The sequence below is a fragment of the Mustela nivalis genome (genome assembly GCF_964662115.1).
Source record: "Mustela nivalis genome assembly, chromosome: 8".
Taxonomy (NCBI): domain Eukaryota; kingdom Metazoa; phylum Chordata; class Mammalia; order Carnivora; family Mustelidae; genus Mustela; species Mustela nivalis.
In genome coordinates, this window is record NC_139027.1 from 136,231,072 (window position 1) to 136,257,417 (window position 26,346).

Below are 26,346 nucleotides of genomic sequence, written 5' to 3' on the forward strand. Positions count from 1 at the left end.
TCAGGGAGGGGAGAGACCATCTGGAAGGAGCTGTCATCTAGTGGGAAGAAGCCAGTGCCTGATATGAGGTCAGAGCAGTGATAGAAGTCATAGTCTGGCCTCTCTCACTTCCCATTCTCTGATATACTGCTCTTGGCTTTCTCCCAGTGGCTAAACCCAAATGCAGCCATGGCGAAGGATCTGGAGTCCAAGTGGTACCTACGATGGAGGTCAGACTCTCAGGAATAGAGGAGGGCAAAGATGGATCCGGGTGGGGAGACAGACACATGGATAAGGGGGATGTGACCCCAGAGAAACTCCTCCACCTCCGGCGTCCTGTCTCAGAAGCCTTTGTCCCAGCCAGAGCTACACGGCTTCTCATCAACAAAGGACTCAGGCCAATCAGCACATGAACTTCTTTGACTGTTTTGCTTCTACGCAGTGAGTCTCCTGCCTGCTTACCATCTCCTACGCTTCATTTTCTTCATGTTTTTTTACTCATCATCTTCTCTCCTGCTCTCTCTTCTTCTGCTCAGCATCTCTCCTATTCTTGGAGACTTTTTCAGCCTAAGGAAGGTCATAAACTTCCATTGAAAACCACCAAAATCTCTTTTGTAAACTCCTTTCTCCAGGGAATCTGGAGGATTCAGTAGGACAGTTCCAATTCTGAAGCTGAAGAAATTGCTCAGGAATTCTCCTTCAAGGTATGAGCATTGGTCTTGATTATCAGAAGGAACCATGACTTTCAGTAGAGTTCTTTCAGATACATAAGGACTGCTTACATCCTGTAGCAAGAGAATAGAAAATCCCCAAAAGAAAGGAAGGGGAAAAAATCATAAATATTGTATATCTTTTCCCAGAAGAAGATCGTTGCTATTTCCTCATTGCCTTACACAACATTTTTGTGTTTGCTGTTTTCCGTTTCTATGCTGAGCATTGGCTCTGTCCCTCAAGTGACTCTTGGGACACATGCCAAAACTGTGTTTCAGGCTTCAATGAAATGAAGCCACTTCGGTTGCTCCACACAATGTCTGTGGGCTGATAAAGGTGCCACACAAATCAGGCTCCTATTCAGAATTATGGGTTACTAATCATCCCAGTTCCCAAATAGGAGTATGATTTCATTATTGTTCTGGTAACAGTTTTCCAAACATAAACTCATGACTCTCATCAGAAAAAGAGAGAACTGTTTTTCTTTCAAAACAGGAATTTATTTTCCGGGTTTGGATATGAAGCCTGTGTTTAACGGTCCTACAATGTGCTGAGGTCTACTCTGAGGGGGTGGTGATTCATGAAGACAAGGAATTGGATTTCACGCCCTTTGAAGTCTTGAGTTGCCCAACTGGAGACATTGAGCAACACTGCAGTTGGGCATTAAAATCTCAACTATTCCCAGGTTTGTCTTTAATGATTAAAAATGCCCACATATGATGTGTCAACGGCTTATAATTTCATAATTGGGGTGAGGCTACCGGGGCTCTAGTTGCCAATAATGTGTTAATGTCAATTAGGGTGGAACGTCAAACAGTGTGTGGCAGTAAATGAATACAAGATCACTCATGTTTTGGTGGAATTTTCTTTGAAACTGCGATGTGTTCTAAGAAACTGGGGGAATGGCTTTCCGGATAACAGTAACGTCACTGTGTGGCCATGTTCAGAGGACTAAAGAAGTCACGGTGGCCTTGCGGGTTTCAGAATCTTCCCAAGATAAGATGAGCTACAGCGTAGGGATGGAGGGTCAACCACCCATGTAAGATTCCTTCCTTTCTCTTCCGTGATGGGGCTGCACCCTTGCTAATGTGGCTAATGTGCCATTTCCACTCAGAAGCCAGGATCTGATTTCATTGTGCTTGGCTTCCTTCCCGGGGTTGAGTCATGAAGAGTGGTAGAGAATCATCCAAGGCCAAAGGTGGTCTTTGTCCAGCTTCTGCCCGGCTCCTCTCAGCATTCTCAGTTATTGTATAATTGCACTTCCCGGTCGTCTGTACTTTGTACTGTGTGTCCGAGCCAGCATTCAACCTATTCTCTCTCTTGGCTTCGTTTTATCCATCCAACCATTCTGTAGACTGTTTATGATGATCCCACTATGGCCAACATACTATTCAAGATGGTGGGAACACAGCAGTGAATGAGACAAAGTCCCTCTTTTCTTATATTCTTGCTGAAGAAATAAATAAGTAAACAAGCAAGCAAACAAAGATGAATTTTAAGGGCCAAGAAATCTGAAGGAACTAAAATGAGGTGATGGTAGAGGGCAGCTCAGGACGAGTAGTGGGATGGCAGCGTTAGAGGAAGTGGTTCTCTCTGAATAAGTGATTTTTATGTGGAGACAAAGATTGAGAAGGAGGCAGCCGGATAATGATCTGGGGGAAGAGTGTCCTGGGTAAAGGAATTGTCATCGCAAAAAGCTGTCAGGCAGGAATGAGGTTGCTTCACTGAAGGAATGATAACAAGAGCACCAGCAGGTCAGTGTGTGGCTCTCCTAGTGAGCTGGAGGGTGAGGGGTGAGAGAGTACATCGGAGTGCCTCAAGGGTCATCTTGATTGTTCCGAGGAGCTGGGATTTTACTGCAAGTACAGCCATCCGCTTTCTTGCACGCCCTGCATTTCTTTATTTCATTCCTTATCCATGCTACATTCCATGGTTCATTGTTAAGATCACTCCCTTGAAAATATTCTCCCACTTTTTTTTAGTTATCTAATGCCATGTAACAAATTTCACACACAAACACACACAACTTAGTAGAGTAAAAAGAGAGGGTTTTTTTTTTTTTTTAATCCCACAGTGTTTGTAAATCAAGGATCTAGAGTGGTTCATTTGGGCTGTTCCATCTGAGAATCTCTCATGAGATTGCAAGATGTCAGCTGGCACTGTAGTTATCTGAGGGCTTGACTGGGGCGGTGGGATCTACTTCCAAGTTGACCCACTCGTATGCCTGGTAAGTTAGTCCTGGATGTTGGCAAGAGGACTTCATTTCTTGTCACATGGGCATCTGCATGGGATTGCTTGAGTGTCCTCATGACATGATGGCTGATGTCCTCATGGAGAGTGACCCAAGAGAGCACAACATGGACGGCTACCCATCCCTTTTAAATACAAAATTGAACTTATGTGGTAGCGACCATCTTGATTTTTCTTCTCAGATACTCATTTGGGGACATAAATCATGGTGGTTGGGAACTTATGCTCTGGGGTCAAAAGAATACTAGGTTCAGAAATCAAGTCTGCCACTTATTAGCTGTGTGGCCCCCTGGCACATCTCTTAACCTCTCCAAGCTTCTGTCCTCTCATTCGTGGAGATAATCCTACCTCAAACTCATCATTGATAGGAAGATAGACGTGAGACAACGCTTATTACAAATGGCTGCCACACACATTCTCCATGTATGTTCTCTACCACTGCCCTAGCTCATATTCCCTTTTTGATTACTCCAGAATGCAGTTACTTTTTGAAGGCTTTCATAAAGTTTGGTAATACATCTGGGAAGCCAAGCATGTTCTCAGTTTAGATTGGAAGGATAGTAAGTTTGGTGTTCCTGCTGAGCCCTGGAAATGCATATTCAGGATGCCAGAAGCTCAGACGTGTACTAAAAAACTCCCCCTCCACATGGTTGAATTTGGTAGCGTCTCCATTCATCCTCAGCTGTCCTGTGACTCAAGCATTGGGTAAGTGCTGCAGGAGCATCTAAGTTCAACCCCGATGCAAAAATCTAATCAACTCTCAAGGTCGAAGAATGAGCTGATGATTCAGGTATTTATATCAAAAGGTGTTAAAAGATTATTTGGAACATGGCAGGGGATAAGAAACTAGGTTTCATATTCATTCCCGAACTACATTTTTTGGTGAGTCTTCTAGGGATTGAAGCTAATGGAATTTTAAAGAGCATTCATTTTTTTCGACTAAGGTTTTGAGCACTTACTGTATACCAGATACTAGGCAAGTTTCTGGCAAAGCAGATAAGAACAAACCACCTGCACCCCAACTTCCATAGTGTTCAAAGATGAAGTCAACAGCCAGACTGAAGACATAGCTCCTATTATTTTGTTTGATGGCTTAGGTTTTTACAAGTTGCCAGAAATTGCTAGAATCTTGAGGGATTACCATCTGTATATTCAAATAAGTAGCATTCGTGATAGGTGTGGGGAGAGGGGAGCCCCATTTTTTCCCCATGAAACATTTGTACCCAGTTAATTAACAACCTAATTATTCCATAATCGATAAAAATGCATTAACTTGTTGAGACAACCGTGTTTCCCAAAGCCACTGCCTAAAACTGAATTACCAACAACATGGTTTGGGCAACAGTATCATGATGACAAGTCATTTTTCTCAGTTGACTTTCTGAGGGCTGATACAAGATCCATGGAACTGTTTGTATTGCAAGATAAATATGTTAGTAAGGAATAAATTCCCGAAGCAATTTCAACACAGGCATGGAAAAGTATACATTCCCTAAACTTTCTTCAAAGACAAGTGAGATTCCTTCTGCATTAGGTAAATGGAATGCATGCTGTCAACTGTGCCTCTTGTTACAATTAACTGAGTTGGTCCTGTGGGTCATATATTGGTCAGCCTAATCTGGCCCGAGAAGCCAATTTTTTGTTCCATGGCTAATCCATAGTACAGATTGTAATCTCCAACAATTAATACTTCATTCCTACATATCTTGGAAAGTTCACGCTGCCAATGTAGGTATTTTTAAAGTTGTGTGTACAGGTCCCTAGGGAAACAGTAAATGTTTGTGCAATGAATGTATGCTCCTTTTTAAATTCTCATTCTGATGAATAGAATTTGCATCTAACTCTTGAAATTTGGCACTAAAATAGTCTCTTGAGAAAAATTTTAGTGAGACGGGCGCTGGGGTGGCTCAGTCAGTTGACCATCCCACTCTTGATTTCAGCTCAGGTCACGATCTCAGGGTTGTGAGATTGAGCCTGGCATCAACCTCCTTGCTCAGCAGGGAGCCTGCTTGAGATTCTTTCTCCCTCTCCTTCTCCCCCTGTTTTCTCTCTCTCTCTCTCAATAAATAAAATCTTTTTTTTTTTTTTTTTTAACTTAGTGAGAGGGAGATCTAGAATAGTAGTTCTCAGCCAGGGTGATTTCACTACCCCCTACCGCTGGGGGACATTTGACAATGTCTAGTTACAGCTTTTTGTCACACCTGAGAGAAGGTATTATTGGCATCCAGTAGGTATGGACCAGGGATGCTTCTAAGTATCCCATAATGCACAGGGCAGCACCCCCACCACCAAGCTGTTGAGCTGTAAATGTCACCAATGATGAGGTGGAGAAACCCTGATCCCCTGTGGTTGGTCAGGATAATTCTGTTTAAAAAAAAATCATATAAAATGAAGTGGTAAAATATAGTTCTTAAGACTTTGGCCTTTCCAGTCAAATCTGAGATCCACATCTAGGCTCTCCCTCTCCAGGCAGATGACTACAGACAAATTTCTTCATCTACCCAAACCTGTTTATTATTTGTAACCTATTGCTTCTCATCCTTTTAGCTAAGATCAAGCATAGTATTCATTTGTATCCTAAGGTCAGTGACAGTATGTTTAACATGAAATAACGTACGCAGAGTATAGAGTACCTTCTTGGCATATAAGAAACACTTTAATAAAAGATGTTACTGTTACTAGCTTCTCTACATAGACAACAGTGGTAGCAGTCTCCAAGATGTAATTAGAATCATGTAATTTACAAGGCAGACTCATGGGAGTCATTTGGTGATTTCCCAGCTTCCTTTTCCTGTGAAGCTTAGGTCACTCACCAGAACTGAGGTCTGAATTCCTTTAACTGACCCCCCCCCCCCAAAAAAAGAAAATCTGAATAAAGCAATAACCATTCCAATGACAAGAATTAAAGTCATGGCCAAATGCGGCCAAACATCTCTGTGCCCACATCAGGACTGGCCCAGCATGGGTGGGACCTTAGCTAGGCAGGTGCATGGGGCAAGCGAAATGGCCTACAATGGCCCTGTGTTTGGTTTAATCCTCTGTGAGGCACTATCTTGAAATTCTTAATTGTTGTGGTTGTCTTTTTTTTTAAACAAGGAGATCCTCATGTTCATTGTATATTGGACCCTGCGAATTATGTAGCCAGTCCTGTTCACACCTGTATAGTTTTATAGGTGAGTTTTACAAGAAACTTTTTTTTTTTTAAAGATTTTATTTATTTGACAGAGAGAGATCACAAGTAGGTAGAGAGGCAGGCAGAGAGAGAGAGAGGAGGAAGCAGGCTCCCTGCTGAGCAGAGAGCCCGATGCGGGACTCGATCCCAGGACCCTGAGATCATGACCTGAGCCGAAGGCAGCGGCTTAACCCACTGAGCCACCCAGGCGCCCTACAAGAAACTTTTAAGGTACTGATAATACAAAGATTTTCTGAAAGAAAGGCAGAAGAAAGAAGGTTAGGCAGCTCATTTTAGAAGGGTAGCGTAACGTAGTGAACTTCCGAGATCTCCTGGTCAGTCACTTAGAAATTGTGGGATAAAATGTGATTTCATCAGATTGGCTTGAACATGAATAACTACCATAGTCATTCATTACCTAAGAAGTTTGATATTGATATTGACCTATACAATGGAATCGTCCTTCCCTGACATGAAGTTGTTTTCTGACTTTTTTTTTCTGGTCCCTACAAGGAACATGCAAGACAAGCTCATCCCAAGTTCATTCTGGGCAAGTTGATGAGTTAACCATTTTAAGTTCTTCCGGCTCTTGTCCACTTTTAAAGCCTTAATTTGACTTTTTTTCCAGGTCACTTGCTCACGAACTTTGGAAAGATTTGGCAAGTTTATTTAATGGTCACCCAAAGTCTGACTAAGCACCTTGCTCCGGAAACTCTAGAGTGAAAAAATGAAACTAGTCTCAGAAATCTCATTACAAAACAATGGCAACATATTTCTTTTTCTGCTGTTTCTATAGTTTGATTTAGCCAACACCCTAACCCCACAAGGCAGCCATGGGGTAATCTTTGTGGCCTTATGATGTTCGTGGCTTGTTTGAATTAACAATCTGCTTCTATGATTTAACGGAAACTAGAATGTACTTCGGGGACGTCTCAAAAACATCAGTGCTTCTCCTCTCACTTTCTTGTTTTTTCTTCCTTGCTTTGATTTATTTATTTCCAATGGAGAGGTTGCTAACTCCTATGTGGGGCTTTCCTATCTGGAAATTATTTGAGAGCGATGATCTCCGACCATTTCCTGCAATGCTACTATTTACACAGAACTAATAAAGTCAAGTTTGAAAGGTGGGTTGAGCTTGTCCCTATGTGAACTACACCGTAGAAACAGAATTTCAAGGTGGGAATAGGAATAGCTCTTGTAATATGAGAACAGAAAGCCACTATCCTTAACGAGTATGCAATTTAGTAGATAAGGGTTTAACAGATATTTGTTGGATGAATTAATGCATGATGCTGGTTCTGATGATTAATTTAGGACTTATTAATGTTCCTTTTGGATGTTTCTTTTTCATAGAAGGTTACCCTCAGTTCCTGGTCATGAGGGCCCCCCAACATACCTGCTTACTCTTGAAAGCCAACAAAGGAGAGAGTCTCCTGGGATGATAGATTTTGTTATTGTCTTCTGTAACACAATCAGGGGAGTGACATCTTATCACCATTGACACATCCCATTAGTTAGAAGCAAGTTACAGGACTTGCCCTTATGTCACAAAGATGTAATTACCAGAAAGTGGGGAAGCCATGGGCCATCTGAGTGTCTGACCTCCACAGTCAGATTTCTTGGGTTGAAATCCTTGTCCTATCACACACTAGTTCCATGGACCTTGAGCATCAGTAATCCCCAGGCCTCAGCTTCCTCAACCGTAAAATGAAAAGTCTACTCATCTCTTCATCATAGGCTTATCAACTTCCAGAAATTCCTAATTTCCAGCTACTCTTATGCCATTTTCATAATTGTTGCCTGATTCATATGCCTCATGAAATAACATTTACTATTATCATCTCCTCTTTAAAATTTAAATGAACTCATTTAAAAAGCAAATTTAAAATATGACTAGAACTTTAAAAAGAACTAGTATTACCAGAAGATAATTATAAACATACACATTATCGGTCATGAGAATTATCTATCTGCCTACCTCCAAAATTCATGCTGCATAACTTGTCAGGGATATATAGGTATCATTTTTCTTTTAGTTAATTTTTCGTGAGACATAAGCATTTTTTAAAAAAGACTTTATTTATTTGAGACAGACACAGAGAGAGCTCAACTGGGAGGAGGGGCAGAAGGAGAAGCAGACTTCCCACTGTGCAGGGAACCTGATGCGGGGCTCGATCCCAGGACCTCAAGGTCACGACCTGAGCCAAAGGCAGACGCCCAACCCACTGAGACACCCAGGTGCCCCTAAATGCACCCTTACGAAAAGCACTGGGGGGGAAAAGTCGATGTAATGCCATTAATATAGTGCCAACCACAGAGAGAGTGCTTCATAAAGGTTAGCGTCCTTATTACATATCTGTAGGTTTGGGTCCAGAATATATTATATATGACATGCATAAATATATAGCATAGATTATGAGTCTCTGTGAGCTAATCATGATTCCCTTTCTGCTGTCTCTGAACTCAACTTGAGAATTGGTGTTGGTGTTGGTGTCCCCCCGGGGGACATCTACCAGCCTCCAGGGAATGTCCTCTGGTCTCAAGAGGTCTGGGCAAATATAGCAGAAGAAGAATTCGTATACAGGCTGCCGAAGCGAGGACATAACCGAAGGAAAATAGACTAAGGGAGCAAATGCCTTTATTTTTAAGAATATACTATATTTTTCTGTATATTTGAGAAAGATTTCTTTTTCTAGATTATATTTTTGGAATATTTCAGAAGTATACATTTATATCCTTTTATTTGAGTCTGTACCTATCCCTGAGATAAGTGCATAATGTCTCCCTACTGTGAAATTATTACAAGGCATTCATCATTCAAGTTGGTGTCATCAAGTCTTAGATCACTATTAATTGTGGCTGCCAGACTTTTTTTTCTACTCCTTGTCCCCCTTTCTCTGTTCAATATGTGCAGGAAGTACTTCACCCCTTTTCGCTAAAGCAAAAACAAATTTGGAGGAAATGTGTCTGCCGCACAAATCTTCGCATTAATTCTGAGGCATCAGTGCTTGGGAGTTGAGGCGACTTGGAAGACCCCCCTGTGCAAGGTGTCCTGATGATTAAGAGTTCCACAAATATTTTGCTGCTGATAAAGGGAGGTTCTGCAGGACAGAACAATCGTGGACGGCAATAAGTGATTATGTCATTTGGATCAACGTCCAATCCACGAGATTAAGGGAACAAATTAGATTGAACCATAAATGGAGCCTTGGCTCTCAACCAATGTTGTTCAACAGGTTTATACTAAATGCTCGCTGATAGATTAATTGACCCATTTACAGGTTCTCCAAGCGTCACAAAGTATGGGGGAATGACCAAGGCCCATGGAGTCAGAGGGATCAGGGTCTGAGTCTGTTTCCTGCTTTGCTGTGTTTTCCTGAGCAAGCTATTTGACTTCTGCAAGGCCGTTTAAAAAAATAGGAAGACTTCTGGCTTCTCAGCAAGCTGTACGGGAAGAATAAGGTGCAGGGAAAGGGCCCAACATCAGTAAATGTTGGTTGTTTTAGCCAGGAGTTTGGGCTTTATGGTTTCAGTGAAATCCAGTGAGATTCCCTAAAGACCCAGGGGGGAAATGCAGGCAATTCCTAGGATGTGCAGAATGGAGTTTGGAAATGAGGTGCGGCAGAGAGTAGGATCAGGCAGCTGGGTGGGTAGGGAGAGCGGTGCCGGGCCCGCGCCCTGCCTCTGGGCCACGAGCCATTCTGCCCATTGCCTTCTGTGCCTGTAGGTCCCCCGGGCCAGTGCTCCTGCGCGTCCATAGAAGCTAGTCATCCGAAATCCTGTGCCAGATCTCAGCATGGTCCATGTTGTTATATATGTATTATTTATTTATTTATTTGCAGGAGAGATTTATTTATTTATTTGTTTGTTTATAGATTTATTTACTTGCGGGAGACAGAGAGCTCAAGAATGAGCTGGGGGCAGGGGTGGGGCAGAGGGAGAGGGAGAGGGAATCCCAAGCACACTCAGCACTGCTCACAGAGCCCGCTTATGACCCTGAGTTGGAGACCTAAGCAGAAATCACGAGTCGGGACTCCTAACCGACTGAGCCACCCAGGTGCCCCTGCTGGTGCATTTATTGAGGACTCAGAAGGGGCCAGATACCTAAGAGTTTTAATACACGGTTTCAATTTATTCTCTCAGCAGCTCTTCGAAGTACACTGTGACCATTATCCTTGTTTCATAGATGAGAAAATTAAAGCACAAAGAGATCAAAATAACTTGCCTAAATATTACATACCTGGCAAGTGGAGAGGCCGGGATTTGAACCAAATCAACCTACTCCCCGTGCTCGGGCAGTACAAGTAATTTCCATGTACCTTTCACCCAGATCCCTCAAGCATTATTGTTTCACTATTTCTGCTTTGTTTTTTTCTTTCTCTGTCTCTTTTCCTACACACACACACACACACAGTCCCACACACAGAGGAACGTATCTGAAAAGGCTCCCACCAGCCAAATCTGGGACCATTTGGCCATCAAAATAAATAATGATAGTGAAAAATGATGACTTATTTAAAAAATTCGCAAGCTCACTCTTATATACATAAACAAATTAAGAAGAAAAAAATCTTCATGTTAACTAACTGGAATTTAAATAAAAACTTGAAACAAACCAATAACAATTCTTCCAGACAGAATTGACCGCTGAGCAGAGAGCCCGATGTGGGGCTCGATCCCAGGACCCTGAGATCATGACCTGAGCCGAAGGCAGAGGCTTTAACCCACTGAGCCACCCAGGAGCTCCTACTTTCCAGGATTTAGCACAAAAGCTCTCACATTTAGACCATGGGTCTGATGGAATAAATGTTTTTTTTTTTAATTGCCCTGATAATTCTCCATCACTGTCCTGAAAACCCTGAGCAGAAATAAAAACCATACCAATTCCTTCGACTCTCCGTGTTCTAAGTTCTGCTCCATAAGGAGGTAAAAACAATTAAATTTCTAAATGTTGTTAGTATGTCCCATTTTTCCCATCTGGGTCCAGAACATTTCACCGGACATACCCTGTAAAGTAAACTTCCAAGGGAAGCTGCTTCATGTTTGCCCCTTGGATTCAGAAATATGACTTCGGACACCGCTCCTGCTCTGTACCGAGCTCTGAGCCAGGCGCACGTCAAATTTTCCACCCCTACAAGAACACTCCTGCGTGAGGTTTGTCAACCCGCATGGAATGGCTAAGGCTCAGGGAGGGTGAATGAACGACCAAGTCACACACCTAGGACATGGGTCCTCTGGGACAGAAACCCCAGTGAGGTGAGTAACCTTCTGTCCGTGTTTTTCCGACGACACCAACATGGAGTTACAGGACGTGAAACTCAAAGGCATTTCGCTGGAGACTTGGGTCCTCAGAGCAAGCGAGCAATAAAAAAATTGCCTACAGTTATCGTCACAGCCCATCTGCGAGCTACATCGTGAAGACAAGTGTCATCCCTCACCCGTCCCCATAGCTCGCCTTCCCTCCGGTGCCGGAGCAGGTTTCCCCTGCGCCACGTGCCTATAAGCAGTTACTCCACAAGTGGTTTTCTCTTCTTCCGAGGAGCGGAGCCATGTGTAGGATCTTCGCCACAAGCGTCCAGCAAGTCTCCTGACCTCTCTATTCTCCCCATCTTTGCCTTCTGGCTTTTCTTCCCTCCCACTCTCTGCAAAGTATCAGGATGCCACCGAGGGAGGGGACTGCCTGCTCCGTCTATCATTAGGAACCGGTTTCCTAGTCGCATCCGTTAGAATTTGCTCGAGTTGAAACATTGAGTTGGCCTCAAGGGAGGCAGAACAGGGACTGGAGAAGACGTAGGATAAGGGCCGCTGAATGGCCTGTGTCACTGGTGACGATCATAATCGATCCGAGTCACCTTTACCCTGTGACCAGCACCGTACTCCACCCGGTCTCCTAGGCCTCAGCGACGAGGTTTTATGACTCGCCATGAGTCCTGCCAACAGGATGAATCTGGGCTTCCGTGAGCCACTCTGGGCGGACATCTCTCGGAGCCAGAGGTACCCGGGGGGGTGCAGCCTCCAGGGGCTGCCTGAAGAGGGTTGGCCCCAGGGAGAACAAACCCACGTGCTGGGTAAGCTCCGTGCCCCGGGCTCCCCACGGGATCCGGCTGGGCTGGAGCGCTTCCCCCTGCACCCCCCCCACCCCCGAGATTGTACCTGCTTTGGTTCCTCCTCCTACCCTGCTGTGCTCTGTCCCTCAGTCCCTCAGTTCCTCCGGAATCACTTCCTTAATGAATCCTAGTGCCAGGCCCCGCCTCTGGGGCATCTCAGTCATCCAGGATGGCTTCCCGCAGGAAGCTGGAGCAGAGCTCTGAGTGGCGCGTAGGAGAAGAGCAGGTAAAGGAAGAATGTGCCAGGAGGGAAGGTGACAGGAGGAGGGGCCATGGGTGCAAACCCTCGTGGGTCAATAGTGTTGAAGGAATCGGAGAAACTGGCAGAAGCCAGTGTGGTAGGGTCTGGAGGCATCTGGGTGTGGGGGACGTGTGTTGGGGCCCGTGGTTCGGTGCAGCCATATTTTCCAGGACACTGATGTCTGGCTTAAGAAATTGCATCTTGAGGCACCTGGGTGGCTCAGTGGGTTAAATCCTCTGCCTTCGGCTCAGGTCGTGACCCCAGGGTCCTGGGATCGAGCCCCAAATCGGGCTCTCTGCTCGGTGGGGAGCCTGCTTCCCTTTTTCTCTCTCTGCCTGCCTTTCTGCCTACTAGTGATCTCTGTCTGTCAAATAAATAAATAAAATCTTAAAAAAAATTGCATCTTTACATGAAAGCAATGGGACACCACAGAAGCAAGGACAAGACAACAAGTTTTGGGTTTTGAGAAGGCCAAAATGGCCAGTGTACAAAGAACAGACGAGACACCGGGGAGTGTTTGCGATCATCTGGTGGCAGGTGTGGTTCAGACAGAACTAAATGGGCTTGAAAAATATTGAAAAAAAAAAAAAGGGAAAATTATTTCTCCACTCAAACGATCATCTTTCTGTAAAACTGTTAGGGAAGTCCGCCTTTGTGTCAGACCAGATTTTGTGCTATGGGGCTTGTCAAAGGGCCTTCCTGGGAAAGTCTTCTAGTAAGACGAAGTTTAAAACTGTAAATTTTGATATAACAAATGCAACAAAGAGAAAACCGTCTTAGAATGTTTCAAAACTTTTATTTTCAGATAATTCTAAGAAGGCATATAAATGAGATCTGACAACACATGTAGATTTGCAATTCTAAAAATAATTTTACATTAGGGAGATATCATGCACTTATCTCGGTGATAGGTACAGATTCAAATAAAAAGATATAAATGTATGCTTCTGAAATATCCCCAAAATATAACCTAGAAAGAGAAATCTTTCTCAAATATACAGAAATATATAGTATGTCTTTAAGAAAAGTAGTAATAAATGTATACAAAAATAAACTGTATGTAAACACATTTTTACAAAGTTTTAAGTACGGTGTAAATCTCTATGCATTTTCCATTATGAAACTGTATTTTCTCAAGGAAGTCAAATCACATAAAATGGTTTATATAGTTAATCTCTAATATATGTACACTTTACTACTTTTCTATAGAGGGGAAACCAAAGCATAAGAAGTCACTGAATATTTTTAAACTATAACTGGACATTAGAACATTGTCCTAAACCATAGTTCCTAAATCAAATACCATATATATTTTTAAAAATGACTTTTAAGCAAATTGTCATTACAGCATACACACACACAGATACACAATTTAAAAACTGTGGATCTACTTCTTAACACTAGAGGGAAATCCATTAGCTAAATAAAGAATTTCAGAATCCTTTGACAAAATGATGCCATGGTGAATCATTAAGGTCTTCTTAGAGGTTCTGACTTCGTCAAAGTATTTCTTAAAATAGAGTTATTCTCTGATTTCCCAATAATGCTGCAATTTCAAAATGGGAAAAATACGGTTTCACAGAGACCAGATTACTTTAACATATAGCTTTGCTTACGTTGTTTCTAAGTGCTTACTTGTTTATAAGTGTTTCCCCAAATATTACATTAAGCAGAGTTACAATCAACGGATTGCCAGTATTACCGCAAGCCTCAGACAGTTTAGCTAGCCTACGTTAGGTCTTTCATTGTGAAATATAAATTCACTTTTGAGAAGTAAAGAACCAAGCAGTGAATTTGGTAGGGAAGGAACAGAAACATTTAGTGACTTTGCCAGACTAACTGGAAAATGCCTGGCTTCCTTGTCACGTCACGGAAGGTGCAAGAGAAAGCGGTATTAGGAGTAATTTTACGTAAGCCAAGATGGTGCTGACATAGGTTCAAGGAAGCCGGCAGTATACTCCTCGGAGTGCCTTGTGTCCCAACAATCTGGTTTCCTGAGTCAGATACAATCTTATTAAATACCATCATCTTTACAGACAGTCAGATGGTGCAGCTTCTAGAACAATTGTACTGAAGAAAGAGTATAAACACCAGGGCCTAACTGTTCTTTTTGTGCTGTTTGATGCTCTGGTGATTGAAGTTAGCTTTTCAGGAATGTAGAAGTCATAAGCACCATTCTTGTGGGAGGGTAAACATTGCTGTTCTTGGTCATGGTTAAAAAAAAAAAAATCTGGAAAATAAAGTAAAACCCAATTACATATTAAAGAAGTATAAGTAAATGATATTTAACACAGGCTAGCAAATATATACACTTACATTTCAGGGTTTGGTATGCCAAAGCCCTGTGGTCAGATAAGGCTGGCTACCTGTATTTATAAATAAAGTTTTATTGGAATGGTCTTAGTAGGCAGAATAATGGCTCTGAGGAAATGTGTATGCTCTAATCTCCAGAGCCTGCGAAGTCATGGCAAAAGGAATTTTGCAGATGCGATTATGCTTATGGACCTTGAGATGGAAAGATTATCCTGAATGGCAGAAGGAAGAGAGATTCCAAGCCAGGAAAGGGACTCAGGTTGCTCTGGCTAGCTTTGAATATGGAGGAAGAGGTCATGAACTAAGGAAAACTGGGATTAGCTCTCAGCTGCCAGCAAGAAAATAGGGACCTCAGTCCTACAACCTTAAGAAACTAAATTCTGCCAACAACCCAGATTAGCAAGAGAATAGATTCTCCCCTGGAGCCCCCAGAAAGGAATGTAGCCTTGCCAGAAGCTCAATTTTAGTCTGGTAAGAGCTGGGCCAGACTTCTGATCTACAAAACTGTCAAGGTAATACATTTATTATTTAATACAAGTTTTAAGCAATTTGTATGTAATTCATTTTAGTAATTTGTTGTAGCAGCAATAGAAAACAAACAAAACAGGTACACCTGTTTGTCGAGAAATTGTGGGGGGCTGCTTTCCAGCCAGAAGGCAGAGTTCAGCGGTCCTGGGGCAGATCTCAAGGCCTGCAAAGCCTACACTATTTGCTAGCTGGTCCTTTACAGAAAGGGTTTGTCCACCCCTGATACTCACACACAATACCCATAAGAGCATCTTGCCTTTACTCAGCACTTAGTGGATGCCAGGATCCAGGGTAAGTATTTGGTAACATATCAACTTTCTAGAGAGATAGATTTTGGTCCCCATTTTACAAATTAAAAAAATTTTTTTAAATGGCAGCAGAAAGGTTAAGGAACTGTTCCAGGTCCCCAGCCAGTCAGTGGCGAAAAAGGATTCAAACCCAAGTCTCGCTGACTTCGGAGCTCACAGCTGGCCAGATGCTCACCTGAGGCTCTTAGCGCTGGTGGAAGGCGATGGGGAGCTCCCGGCTGGGCACCAGGATGCCAAGATGTAGCATCTGCACTGGCTCGTTGTCCGTGGCCACGATGTCATATTTGCGGACGATCTGGAACAAACATGCACCAAAAAGGCAGAATTACACCCTCTCTCCTCCTGCCTTGTGGAATACGAAAGAGCTCAAGTGCAGAAATGAGAGCTTTACCCAGCAAAGAGCCAAATGGAGCTGGAGCTCAGCTAGTCGCCGACCGATGCACATTCTTTTCCCAATACCAAATGGGAGATGCGCAAAAGGATGAATCTTTTTCTTCTCCTGAAGAAGCCAACGTTCCGGCCTAAACTGGCTTGAATCTTTAAAATTTTCTTCGTTGGATCCCAACACCTGGGTATTTAGCATCAACACTGTCTAAAACACACAGAAACACAAATGGTGTAAAACAACTAGATGGAAACATTTGAACAGCAAAACTGATAAAAGGGACCTCCTTGCAAGTTTAAACGCAACCCACGAGTTTATGATATGGTGATTGCCCATATGTATTTAGTGCTAGAACTAGACCGGGTGATAAAGACGTAAAGAAGTTTAAAATTTAGCATCACATTCTCGTGCCACCCTACGTGGTGGGTTCCATTATTATCCCCATTTTACAGACGAGAAAGCTGAGGCTCACAAAGGTTAGGTAACTCATTCAAGGCTCTGCTTGAAGCTAGATCTCTTTTTTCCCAAACCATTAGTCCTAACACCATACAATGCAACATGTCAGCTATATACTAAGATATACATATTTCCAAAATGAATGTTCTCAGATCTCTCTTATGGAGATCTGACGGATATTTTGGAAAGTGTATCGTTCAAAGCTCAATAAGGTACAGATTGCACGAATCCTACTTACTCCTTTGGGTAAAGTGTATTCACCCAGAACCGTTGCCTTGTCAAGCGTCCGAGTTGTGAACGGCACACTGGGGGTGAGTCTGAAAAAACAAAATTAAAATGTAAAGGTGAGCACAGACCAATCTCTAGATCAAATAGCAGTGGGGATGGAGATACTGGTTAAATAAGTAATTCCTGGGACGCCTGGGTGGCTCAGTTGGTTAAGCAGCTGCCTTCGGCTCAGGTCATGATCCCAGCGTCCTGGGATCGAGTCCCACATCGGGCTCCTTGCTCAGCAGGGAGCCTGCTTCTCCCTCTGCCTCTGCCTGCCATTCTGTCTGCCTGTGCTTGCTCTCTCGCCCTCTCTCTCTGATAAATAAATAAAATCTTTAAAAAAAAAATAAGTAATTCCTGCATAAGTTCAAACTCAAAAAGGGAGCATGATCACAACTCTCACATAGTAGTTCTGTCTCTTTCTTTTTTTTAGAAAGAAAGTTTTATTTTATTTAATTCATTTATAAATGGGGGGGGCAGAGAAAGAATCTTAAGCAGGCTCCAAGCCCAATGCTGAGCCTGACACTGGACTTGATCTCACAACTCCAAGATCATGAGCTGAACTGAAATCAAGGGTAGGACACCTAATCGATTGAACCCCCAGACATCCCGAGAGGTTCTGTCTCTTTCTTCCCCAAATTTATACCTCCTGTTTTTATTCCTTATTGTATTGGTTAACTCCCCAGTAACTGCTTAGGCGCTGATTTTCTCCTGTTTCATGCTGGACTGCAAATGTGTGTGTTGCCTGCATCACCCTTAAGCCTGACTTTTGTTCTAAGTTTCTCCTATCTGCCCTTCCTGAAGTGAAAGCTGTCTTTTTCCCGATCCTAAAATGTTGTGAGTTTTGTTTTCCAGAAAGGGTGTAAAAAGAAGTTCCAAAGAGCATTTTATCCCAGGGGCTCAAAGACAAAGATGCCTCTTTGTCTTATCAAATAATAATATGATTTTCTTGCTAAATTTCTTCTTATATCCTTCAGTTATGCCCCTAACCTTAATTAGAGCTTATAGCATTCATTAGACTATTATTATTCCTGATGGAAAGGGGAGGACACTGACTTTCTAGAGATTTATTAGAATTTGCCCAAATGATTTAGGAAATGAATAATAGTGAAAGAATATGGTCCTAATGCTTATGTATTTATTTATTTTGCAGTTGGTTAAATGTTTCTGAGTCGATGATGGGTGTCTTGGGTGTGGAGACCCCTCATTGTATATTTAAGAGAATGGCTTTCCAACGTATCTGTGTTGGCTTAAGCATGTGTTCTCACCTCATAGATTCTTTCAAACAGGCTTTTAAATACGGCATATTCCTCAAATCCTCTGCCCGTGGCATCTGATTTTCAGGCAGTACACTCCGAATTTCCTTAAGAAGCTTTTGCTGCACATGGGGGTTACGGGATAAATTGTAGAGAATCCACATTAAGCTGTTTGCTGTCTGAAAGGCAAATGGACATAAACTTGAGTTTCTGCAAATAAACTGCCTCAAAACCATTATGAGCTGAACGAAAGCTGATGCCTACACCGTACGGTATTTGAAAAGTCAGCTTTATTTTAGAAAATAATGCCAATTAAGGATAGTTTAATCAACATAGACTCTTTGAAATAATCAGCTGCATTAGGACACTTACAATTCAGTTTGATACAAAAATTGTCCGAACACAAAAGAAGCATGTGGAACTGGTGACAGGAGAGCGAGCTGGTTAGGAGTGTATCTGTGTCAGTTTCCAGGTGTGATAAGGCTTTATTGTTGCAAGATGTTACCACTGGGGGAAGCTGCCGAAAGGATCCAAGGGGCCCCCCTCTATTGTTCCTTAGACCTGCAGTGACTCTATAATTATCTCAAAATAAAAAAGCGTTTAATCAAAAGTTGCTTAATACAGAAAATGAATAGTATACCTCGGTGGGAAGAGAGGGAAGGAGATCATGGCAGTGTTGCTAATGAGTTTTTGTCTTTTTCTTTTTATTTAAAGATTTTATTTATTTACTTGACACACGGAGAGAGATCACAAGTAGGCAGAGAGGCAGGCAGAGAGAGGAGGAAGCAGGCTCGCCGCTGAGCAGAGAGCCCGATACGGGGTTTGATCCCAGGACCCTGCCATCATGACCCGAGCCGAAGGCAGAGACTTAACCCACTGAGCCACCGAGGCGCCCCTGAAGTTTTTCTTTTTAATTTTAGAGTGCAAATGCACAAGAAGCTGCATTTCTGGAATTTAAAAGGGAGGGGTTTTTCTTTTGTCACACCCTAAAAAGTTACAACAAAAACGAAAAAGCCTTATCTATGAAACCCTGAGTTTCAGCCATAGGCAAAGAGCGCTGGCAGGAGGGTGCCCACACCAAAATAAGAAATTCTGGCACTGAGTCGAGTATTTGAAGGAACCAGCCACAGCTTCTGACAGAGGCTCATGGTCTTTTAAGTGTCATGCTTTACTTCCTTTCCAAAGGCAACAAGAGAATAGAAAATACTGGCTGAAATAGCCAGTGTAGCTTTTAGCTTCATAATAGTCACCGAGGGTAGTCATATGTATTTGTTTTTAGGCTTTTTTTTTAGCTAATGTAAGCCGAATATTCCTGTAAAAATGGTCATCGCAGACACGAAGACGGTTTTGCTAAGTGCCATGTACCCCTGACATACAGGAGCAAAGTTTGAGATGATTCGGAGCCAATGGCATTTACTATTTTGGGAAGAAGATGCCTTCAAGGCAGGCTTCTTCATGTCAGAGGAGCGGTAGCCTCAGCTGCGAATGAACTGAGGGCGGCATTATTACAAGAGTCCAATTTACAAAACAGGAAGAGGGTGTAGCCACCAAATTAGATACACTTTCAAATTTCTCTGATTTTTCCAAAAGTGACTTCCAGAATTGCCAGGACTAAAAAAGAAACATTTAACCGTATCAGCGGAGCCTTTACAAGTACCAAATAGAGTTTCCAAGAGGCAGATAACAGTAGTTTTCTCCAAAGCCTTGTAAGACCGCCTGGGCCTCTTAGGGTAACTGCAGGGACTGAAAATGTCCTGGGAAACCTCGCAGGCACTAACTATCCCGCCTTGACCTCCGTGGAGGAGATCCGTCTCGCAACCGGCCTCCGGGCTTCTGCTCTGCCTCCTTCAGAGCCTTCTTTCACAATACAAGTCAGAGCCCTCCTTTCAAAACATAAATCTGCTTATGATACCCCAAGGGCTTTCCATCACAGGTGTAATAAAATCCTAATGGCTTACTAAGGCTTCTGGTTAATATGGCCCCTTGACTTCTCCAGCGTCTACCTGACCACACTTGCTAGGTCTTCAGCTCCCACTGTCTTTCTGCTCCAGGACCCTTGCACATGCTGTTTCCTCTGCCTGGAGAGCTCTTCCACCAAATCTGCCCCTGGCTGCCTCTCTCTCATCATTTCAGTTGGCTTCAGGATCACTTCCTCAGAGAGGAACCCTGTCCCCTCTCCATTTCCTTCTAACCCATCACTCAGAAGGTTTCCTCCATGTCTCCTATCATCAATTGAAATAATCCTATTTACTGGTATATCTACACGTTTCTAGTTGGACTTCCCTCCCCACAGTTCCGTTCCATGAAGGCCATGACCTTGGCCTCTCGTTCACGGTGGTCCCTCAAGCACCTGGAACAGTGCCAAGCACACAGTAGGCACTCAGTTGTTTCTGAATCCTTTCTTTTATTCATCAAGTATTTGTTGAGCACCTCCTTTACGCTAAGTACTATTCTAATCCTAGAAATACAGAAGCCGACAAAACCAAGTCATCTCCCATGGAGATCACCTTCTCGCTGAAAACAAAAGATACTCAGCGAACCTTTACTTTTATCACTCTAAGGAGCCTCTTAGGTTAAGTGACTTAGTATGACAGTGAAAAAAATGAATTCCTCCTTTTAACAGCCTTCTGGAGCATGAGGAGAAATTAAGACCTTAATGCCCCCACCTGATATAGAAAACCCTACTCCTTCTTTGGGTGCAAAACATGAAAGAAAGGGGAAACATGGAAAGAAATGAACCGGGACATATTTTTCTTAGCAGTTATAGGTGTATGAACTGTTGGGTCACGAGGAATATTAGTACACGTCTTTCCAGTGATGGTGCAAAGAACAGATGGAAGACCGTCAAACCCACCGGAACCCCTGTCAGAATTTGCGGAGTCTGATTGGATTGTGTACCTGCCAGGAGAACCCAGCACACTGGGGACAGAATCTTAGTATTTCAAATCGGTTATTTCATATAAGTCAAAAGCAAGTTTTCCTGGACTCACTATATTTATGCTTTTAATCAGAAAAAAAATAAATGGACTAGCAGAGAGCATGCCAATATTTTTTGAGTAACAACCATAGTCAGGCACTTCGGGGGGCAAAGTCCACCACCTTTTAGAACATACTCAATTTTTAGAAGTCCTTCTATGATGTGGCATTTTACTGCCTCTGAATTCCCGTAACAGCCTGTGTCTTTATCGTGGCACTTGGCTTTCCCCTCCGGAGCTCATGAATTCACCTGCTATCACCTGTTGAAGGACCAAGGCTGTGCCTGGGTCTCCCACAGCATCTCGTAGGAGACTGTTGATTTCTGCTAAGCCACTGCTCAGTTAATCCTTGTGGACTGAGTGAGTTGAAGGAGTATTTAAAATTCATCCTGAAAAAGATTTTCCAGCTCATTCATTTAGCGAGCTGACATCAAGCCCCTTACCGTTTCTACGGCGGCCAGCTGGAGCTCTGTGACGGCTGCGTACAATTCTTTCTTGGACAGCTCATTATGGTGATAAATATCACAGAGGAAATCTGCGCTGGGCTGCTCAGAATGTTTCTCTAAGCGATTGTCGACACAAGATTTGACTATTGGAGAAGAGAAGAGGGAATGGAAGTCAGGTGACAGTAACGAGAAAGAATGCCAGAGAACCGCAGATAAAAATCCTCCCCGTGACACTAAAAGGCCTTTTCAGGGACACTGACCATTTCTTCAAGGAGCTCATGTTGCCTTGTCGTTAAGAAACCAAGGATGGATCGGGGCCCAGGGGAGCAGCGCTCCTCAAACTTTAACATGCTGAAGAGTCACCGGGGCATCTTGCTAAAGTGCAGATTCTGAATCAGGGGTCTGGGGCAGGCCTGGAAGTCTGCATTTCTAATGGGCTCCCAGGTGCTGCTGCCACTGCTCTCAGGTCATGGTTTCAAATAGTAAGAGCTTAGAGTTTGGAAGAAATCGTCACGAGACAGAGATGGGATTTGGGTCTGTTGTCAGGATCCGAACTTGCACCCAGATCCAGGTGTCTGGCTGATGTGGTCACGCACGAATACAGGCAGGGTGGGACTTGGCTCCCAAATCTGGACGGCAGGGGAGGAGAGAAGCTCCCCCAGTGTCACCAAACGTAAACACACGCGAACACATACACACTCAAGGGCAGTGCCCTGCATGCTGACGATGGTAGCAAAAATTTCTAACATTCGTAGAGAATGTTCTAGACCCATGTCTCCCTCATATCAATCCCCTAGGCAAGCCGCCACCAGAATAATACTAACAGCGAGGTTGACAGTAATAACGACGACCGTAAGCGGTAGAGCAGCTAAAGCTAGAGCTTTGGGAGCCCTTCGGTCTGGCTTCAAACCCTGGCTTTTGCCATCAGCCAGCATGTCATCCTGACAAAGGCACTTCTTTGTGCCCCAGTTCTGTCCCTCAGGGCTAATAGACGACCTACTTGATAGGGTTGTTGGTGAGAATTAAATGAGTATATGGTTCTGTGTGTATAAAAGATATGACATGGTATGATATGATATAGATCCTCTTACTAGTACATATTGGTAACTCATAGGACCAATATTCTCCTTGTGATGTGGCAGAAATAGCTCAGAATCATTAGGTATTGAGATAAGTCAGGTTTTTACATTATCTGCATTAGACCTAGAAACAGCTGCATTGAGGTAAGTATTATTATTGTCGTTATTAGCCTATTTGAGAGACAAGACTTCTGAGGACGAAAGCGATACAGCACATTTGGTCAACCTGCAACCTCAATGACAGAGCTGGGATTTGAATCCAGGTATCTCTGACTCCAGAGCTCTTGCTTTTAACCACCTCTAGCTCCCAAAGACTACACAAAGCCATCTTTTCCTTAGAATTTCCTATACCAGGGGGATTCTAAACTCATGTTTCCAAAGCTGGAAACAATCAGGAGAGGCAACTCCATCAAAGGATCAAGGTCATGAAGTCAAGAAGATCATTCCAGCCTTCTGGTAGCAGCTCCAGAGATGGGGCTGGGAGGGGTGTGTGTGTGTGTGTGTGTGTGTGTGTGTGTGTGTGTGTGTGTTGGACATTACCTGATTTGAAAATGGTGTCCCAGGCCAGCGTGTGGGCCTGCCACACCTTGGTATTGAGGCTCTTGTGCAGCTCGACTGGGGTCACCATCATCCTTCCAAACGTGCTCATCATCTGTGAGGAACACAGTGCTTTTCATTCCGGTAACTACCTCTCAGAGACCACTGTCACATGGGAGAAGAGCGCCCTACATGACCCACACCCCGTGCTTCCACATATCAGAACTCTCCCCATCCCGTGCTGGGCGCAGAGCCCTCCCCCGCCTTGATGGCACAATGAAAATAATCTTTGGGATGATTTTCCACTGGATGTGCTTAGTAAAAAAATGTGATCTTGGGACCTACACATTTAAAAAGAAGGATAAAGAAGGAAAACCATCTCTTCCATATTGACTTCCCTTTCCATTAATTTCCCCATGTCCAACATTTTGACACCAGTTTCACGGAATCTGTCACATCCATGTGGGATCCAAACGATTCAAAAATATTACCTCTGAACATTTTCAGACTCTTTTTCAAACAGTATTTTAATTGACTGTCTTTTAACTGAAATACCTATTTAGACGTGCCTCGACGATGATGTAGCGTGATTCCTGGTTTACGAGCACACGTGCACATACACACGTGAAAACATACGATGCGTTGAAATGAACACTTAACTAGTGTAATAAAATAGGTGTGGGGAAACGGGATGCACGTGCGTGAAGTTCTGTAAATCGGGAAAACTGCTCTCCTGGGGGGATGCTTACTGTTTTGATGGCCATGATGAAGTTCAAAGCTTCATCCCCTGCATCCTTCTGGAGGAGTCCAAACCTCTTCTCATAAAGCACAAGGCAGATGCCTGTCATTTAAAATAATCAAGAGTTACACAATCGCAGCAGCACTGAGGTCTGTGAGTAGCGGGCTATTAAAAGTTTGAATCCATCTTTTGTCAGAGCGAGGTCTTTTCTAAGAGGAAAGGGAAAAAGGCTGTGAGAAAGGGGCATGACACTCTTCTCACCTTCTAGAAGTTGTCTCCATGTCCACTGACCCTACCTATTCTCTGCAGAACCTCCTAGTCAGAAATGCCATGGTGAAAATACAGCCATGTTTATACACGAATGAATGTCTCCTAATGCTTGCTTTTGTCAGAGCTTGTCATCGATATTATGTGTAGCAGACACTGTTAATGGCCTCCCTGATACTCATTTTCCCCCATTTCTTCCTTAAGAGATCTCCGATTTTATTTAGAGCGATAATGTATCAATCTTCAGGCAATGAGACTGGATTGATCCAAGACTCTGGTGACATTCCTGTTCCCTGATTTCCCCAGGCTTTCCTGTCACAGCCTGAGACGCGGCATGACCCAGGTCTGGCCAATGAGGCTTAAGGAAAATACTCCTTTGCTTTCTTAATAAAAGGGGCAAGTACAGGTGGCTTTGCTCCTCCCTCTTTTCTTCTTGTTTTTGCCTGGAACGCAGAGGTGAGGCCGGGAAGGGTAGCAGCCATTTTGCAACAAGCCAACCAGTTAAGGATGAATGAGCAAAAAGATGGAGAGTACTCAGGGACATCGCTGAGTGCCAGCTGTGGACTGCCCTCCTCGAGACGTCTCATAACGCTGAACAATAATTTTTAAACCGCCGATCTTCTTTGACTTGCAAAGACATGCATTCGATACTCCTTCATTCGGGTATTTCCAGTGGACAATTTCCAAAACATACACTTCCTTTCTCCTCTCTAATCATTCCCTTACTTTATTCTCCTCCCCTTTCCCTTAACACCTTCAGTGGTTTTCTTCTTTGCACGGAGCTTTCTAATGTGCTGAGATAGTCAAATGGTCTCTCTTTAAAGTGAGGCTGAGTTGATGGTGGAGACAGGTCACAGCAAAAGGCTTCACCCTGGAGACCCTCTCCAACCCTCCCATCTGCAGCCAGAGTGAGCCTCCCAGCAAATCAGTCCCAGCCACCTTCTGGTTAAAAGCCCTCTATATCTCTCCCAGGTACTTCCAAGCTCAAAGCCAAGTTCCCATCCCTGGTTTACAAGATTTGGCCCCCGTGCTCCTCCCATCCGCTCCCTCGCCTTGCCTCTCCCTTGTTGGTCATGCTCTGCTCATTCTGAACATCTTCCTGTTCCTTCAACAGAATCTTCTCTGCTCCTTCCTTGACCTCCACCTGGCGAACTCCTACTCATCTACCAGGCCCCAGCCGATATGGCACCACCGCCACGAAGCAGTCCCTGGCCGAGCTTAGCTGAGGCAGCTCTCTCAGATTCTTCCACAGCCTCAGACCTCCTCAGTCAGGTGCCTACCTATTCCATGGAAACAGCTTCCTTGCCTGCATCCGCACGGGGCAGCCTCCTGGCCCAGGCAGAGCTCTGCTTTTTGTTCCTGCAGTGCTCCTCAAAGAAAGGGATCATCCTCTTTTCTGTTTGGAACCCTCCATGGCTCCCCATCTGACTCAGACTAAAAGCTCAAGTTCTGGCCAGAACCTACAGCCCTTGGCTTGGTCTTCCTCACCCCTCTTTCCCTTCCCTTACCATCCACGCACACCAGCAAACTGGAAGCCTGGGAGACATCACTCATGTTTCCACCTTGGGGATATTTGGCCTTCCTGTCTCCACAGTCTGGAACCATCTTCCCACGGATGCCCCATGGCTTGCTCTGTTAGGTCTCCCGTTAACTGTCTCCTTCCCAAAGCAGACCTGCCTCCTCTAGGCACCTAGGTTCTTTCTTGAATCCCTTACCCCTTGGAAAAATATATCTTAAAGTGTGTTTACTTATTGATCGTCAACCTACTAGACTCGAAGCTCCACGGGAACACAGACATTGCCTGTTTTGTTCACTGCTGTGTCTCTAAATCTAAACACAGTGCTGGGCACATAGCAAGTGTTCAATAAATGTTTGTTGAATGACTACATAAACAACCCATAGTGCAAAGCATAACTCGAGTGCCTGAAAGCATGAGAAGACTGCACAAATGGCCCTTCCTTGCCAGCAACAGTGTATGATTATAGAAGAGTTATTGACAGAGTCACTAGGAAATCAAACAAACAAGACAGTAAACAACTTACTTTCAAATGACCATTTGTTCAATTCGCTGTATAAGTCTTCAATGTGGCCCCTCTCATCACAGAGCTCATCTATTCTACCCATAAAATCAGCCAACACCTTAAAAGAAAGAAACCACGGAAGATACATTTCAGTCATTGAAGGAAAACACAAGTATAAAGGCTCAGTAAGCTAATTTCAGGCCTTGCTACTTTGTATACTCACTGCCTGTGATGTTATTCCTTCTGAAGCAACACTAATTATATATTCTCCCTGGGGGCTCACCTTCTGTCCTAACAACCTTGTCC

The 26,346-nt window shown here is 43.6% G+C and overlaps 1 protein-coding gene and 1 long non-coding RNA gene across 4 annotated transcripts in view; one reads left to right on the forward strand and one right to left on the reverse strand.

Moving 5' to 3' along the window:
* The window catches only part of LOC309872028, a 40,002-nt gene extending 13,947 nt beyond the window's left edge, over nucleotides 1-26,055 (forward strand). The window contains exon 3 of one of the 2 annotated variants that reach the window (XR_014315621.1): nucleotides 25,134-26,055. This is a non-coding gene — a long non-coding RNA (uncharacterized lncRNA). Of the gene's footprint in view, nucleotides 1-147; nucleotides 1,480-25,133 lie in introns of those variants that run through there. The other variant, XR_014315622.1, reaches the window with a different exon arrangement.
* Nucleotides 1-26,346, reverse strand: part of CYP24A1 (cytochrome P450 family 24 subfamily A member 1) — a 344,657-nt gene that overhangs the window by 314,017 nt on the left and 4,294 nt on the right. The window contains exons 4-12 of one of the 2 annotated variants that reach the window (XM_082745604.1): nucleotides 26,062-26,158; nucleotides 23,763-23,854; nucleotides 23,017-23,128; nucleotides 21,395-21,540; nucleotides 17,989-18,155; nucleotides 16,689-16,767; nucleotides 16,001-16,201; nucleotides 15,785-15,904; nucleotides 13,237-14,690 (exon numbers count right to left, since the gene is read on the reverse strand). In XM_082745604.1, the coding sequence (XP_082601730.1) occupies nucleotides 15,794-15,904; nucleotides 16,001-16,201; nucleotides 16,689-16,767; nucleotides 17,989-18,155; nucleotides 21,395-21,540; nucleotides 23,017-23,128; nucleotides 23,763-23,854; nucleotides 26,062-26,158 (1,005 nt within the window). In that variant the 3' untranslated portion in view covers nucleotides 13,237-14,690; nucleotides 15,785-15,793. Of the gene's footprint in view, nucleotides 1-13,236; nucleotides 14,691-15,784; nucleotides 15,905-16,000; nucleotides 16,202-16,688; nucleotides 16,768-17,988; nucleotides 18,156-21,394; nucleotides 21,541-23,016; nucleotides 23,129-23,762; nucleotides 23,855-26,061; nucleotides 26,159-26,346 lie in introns of those variants that run through there. The other variant, XM_082745605.1, reaches the window with a different exon arrangement.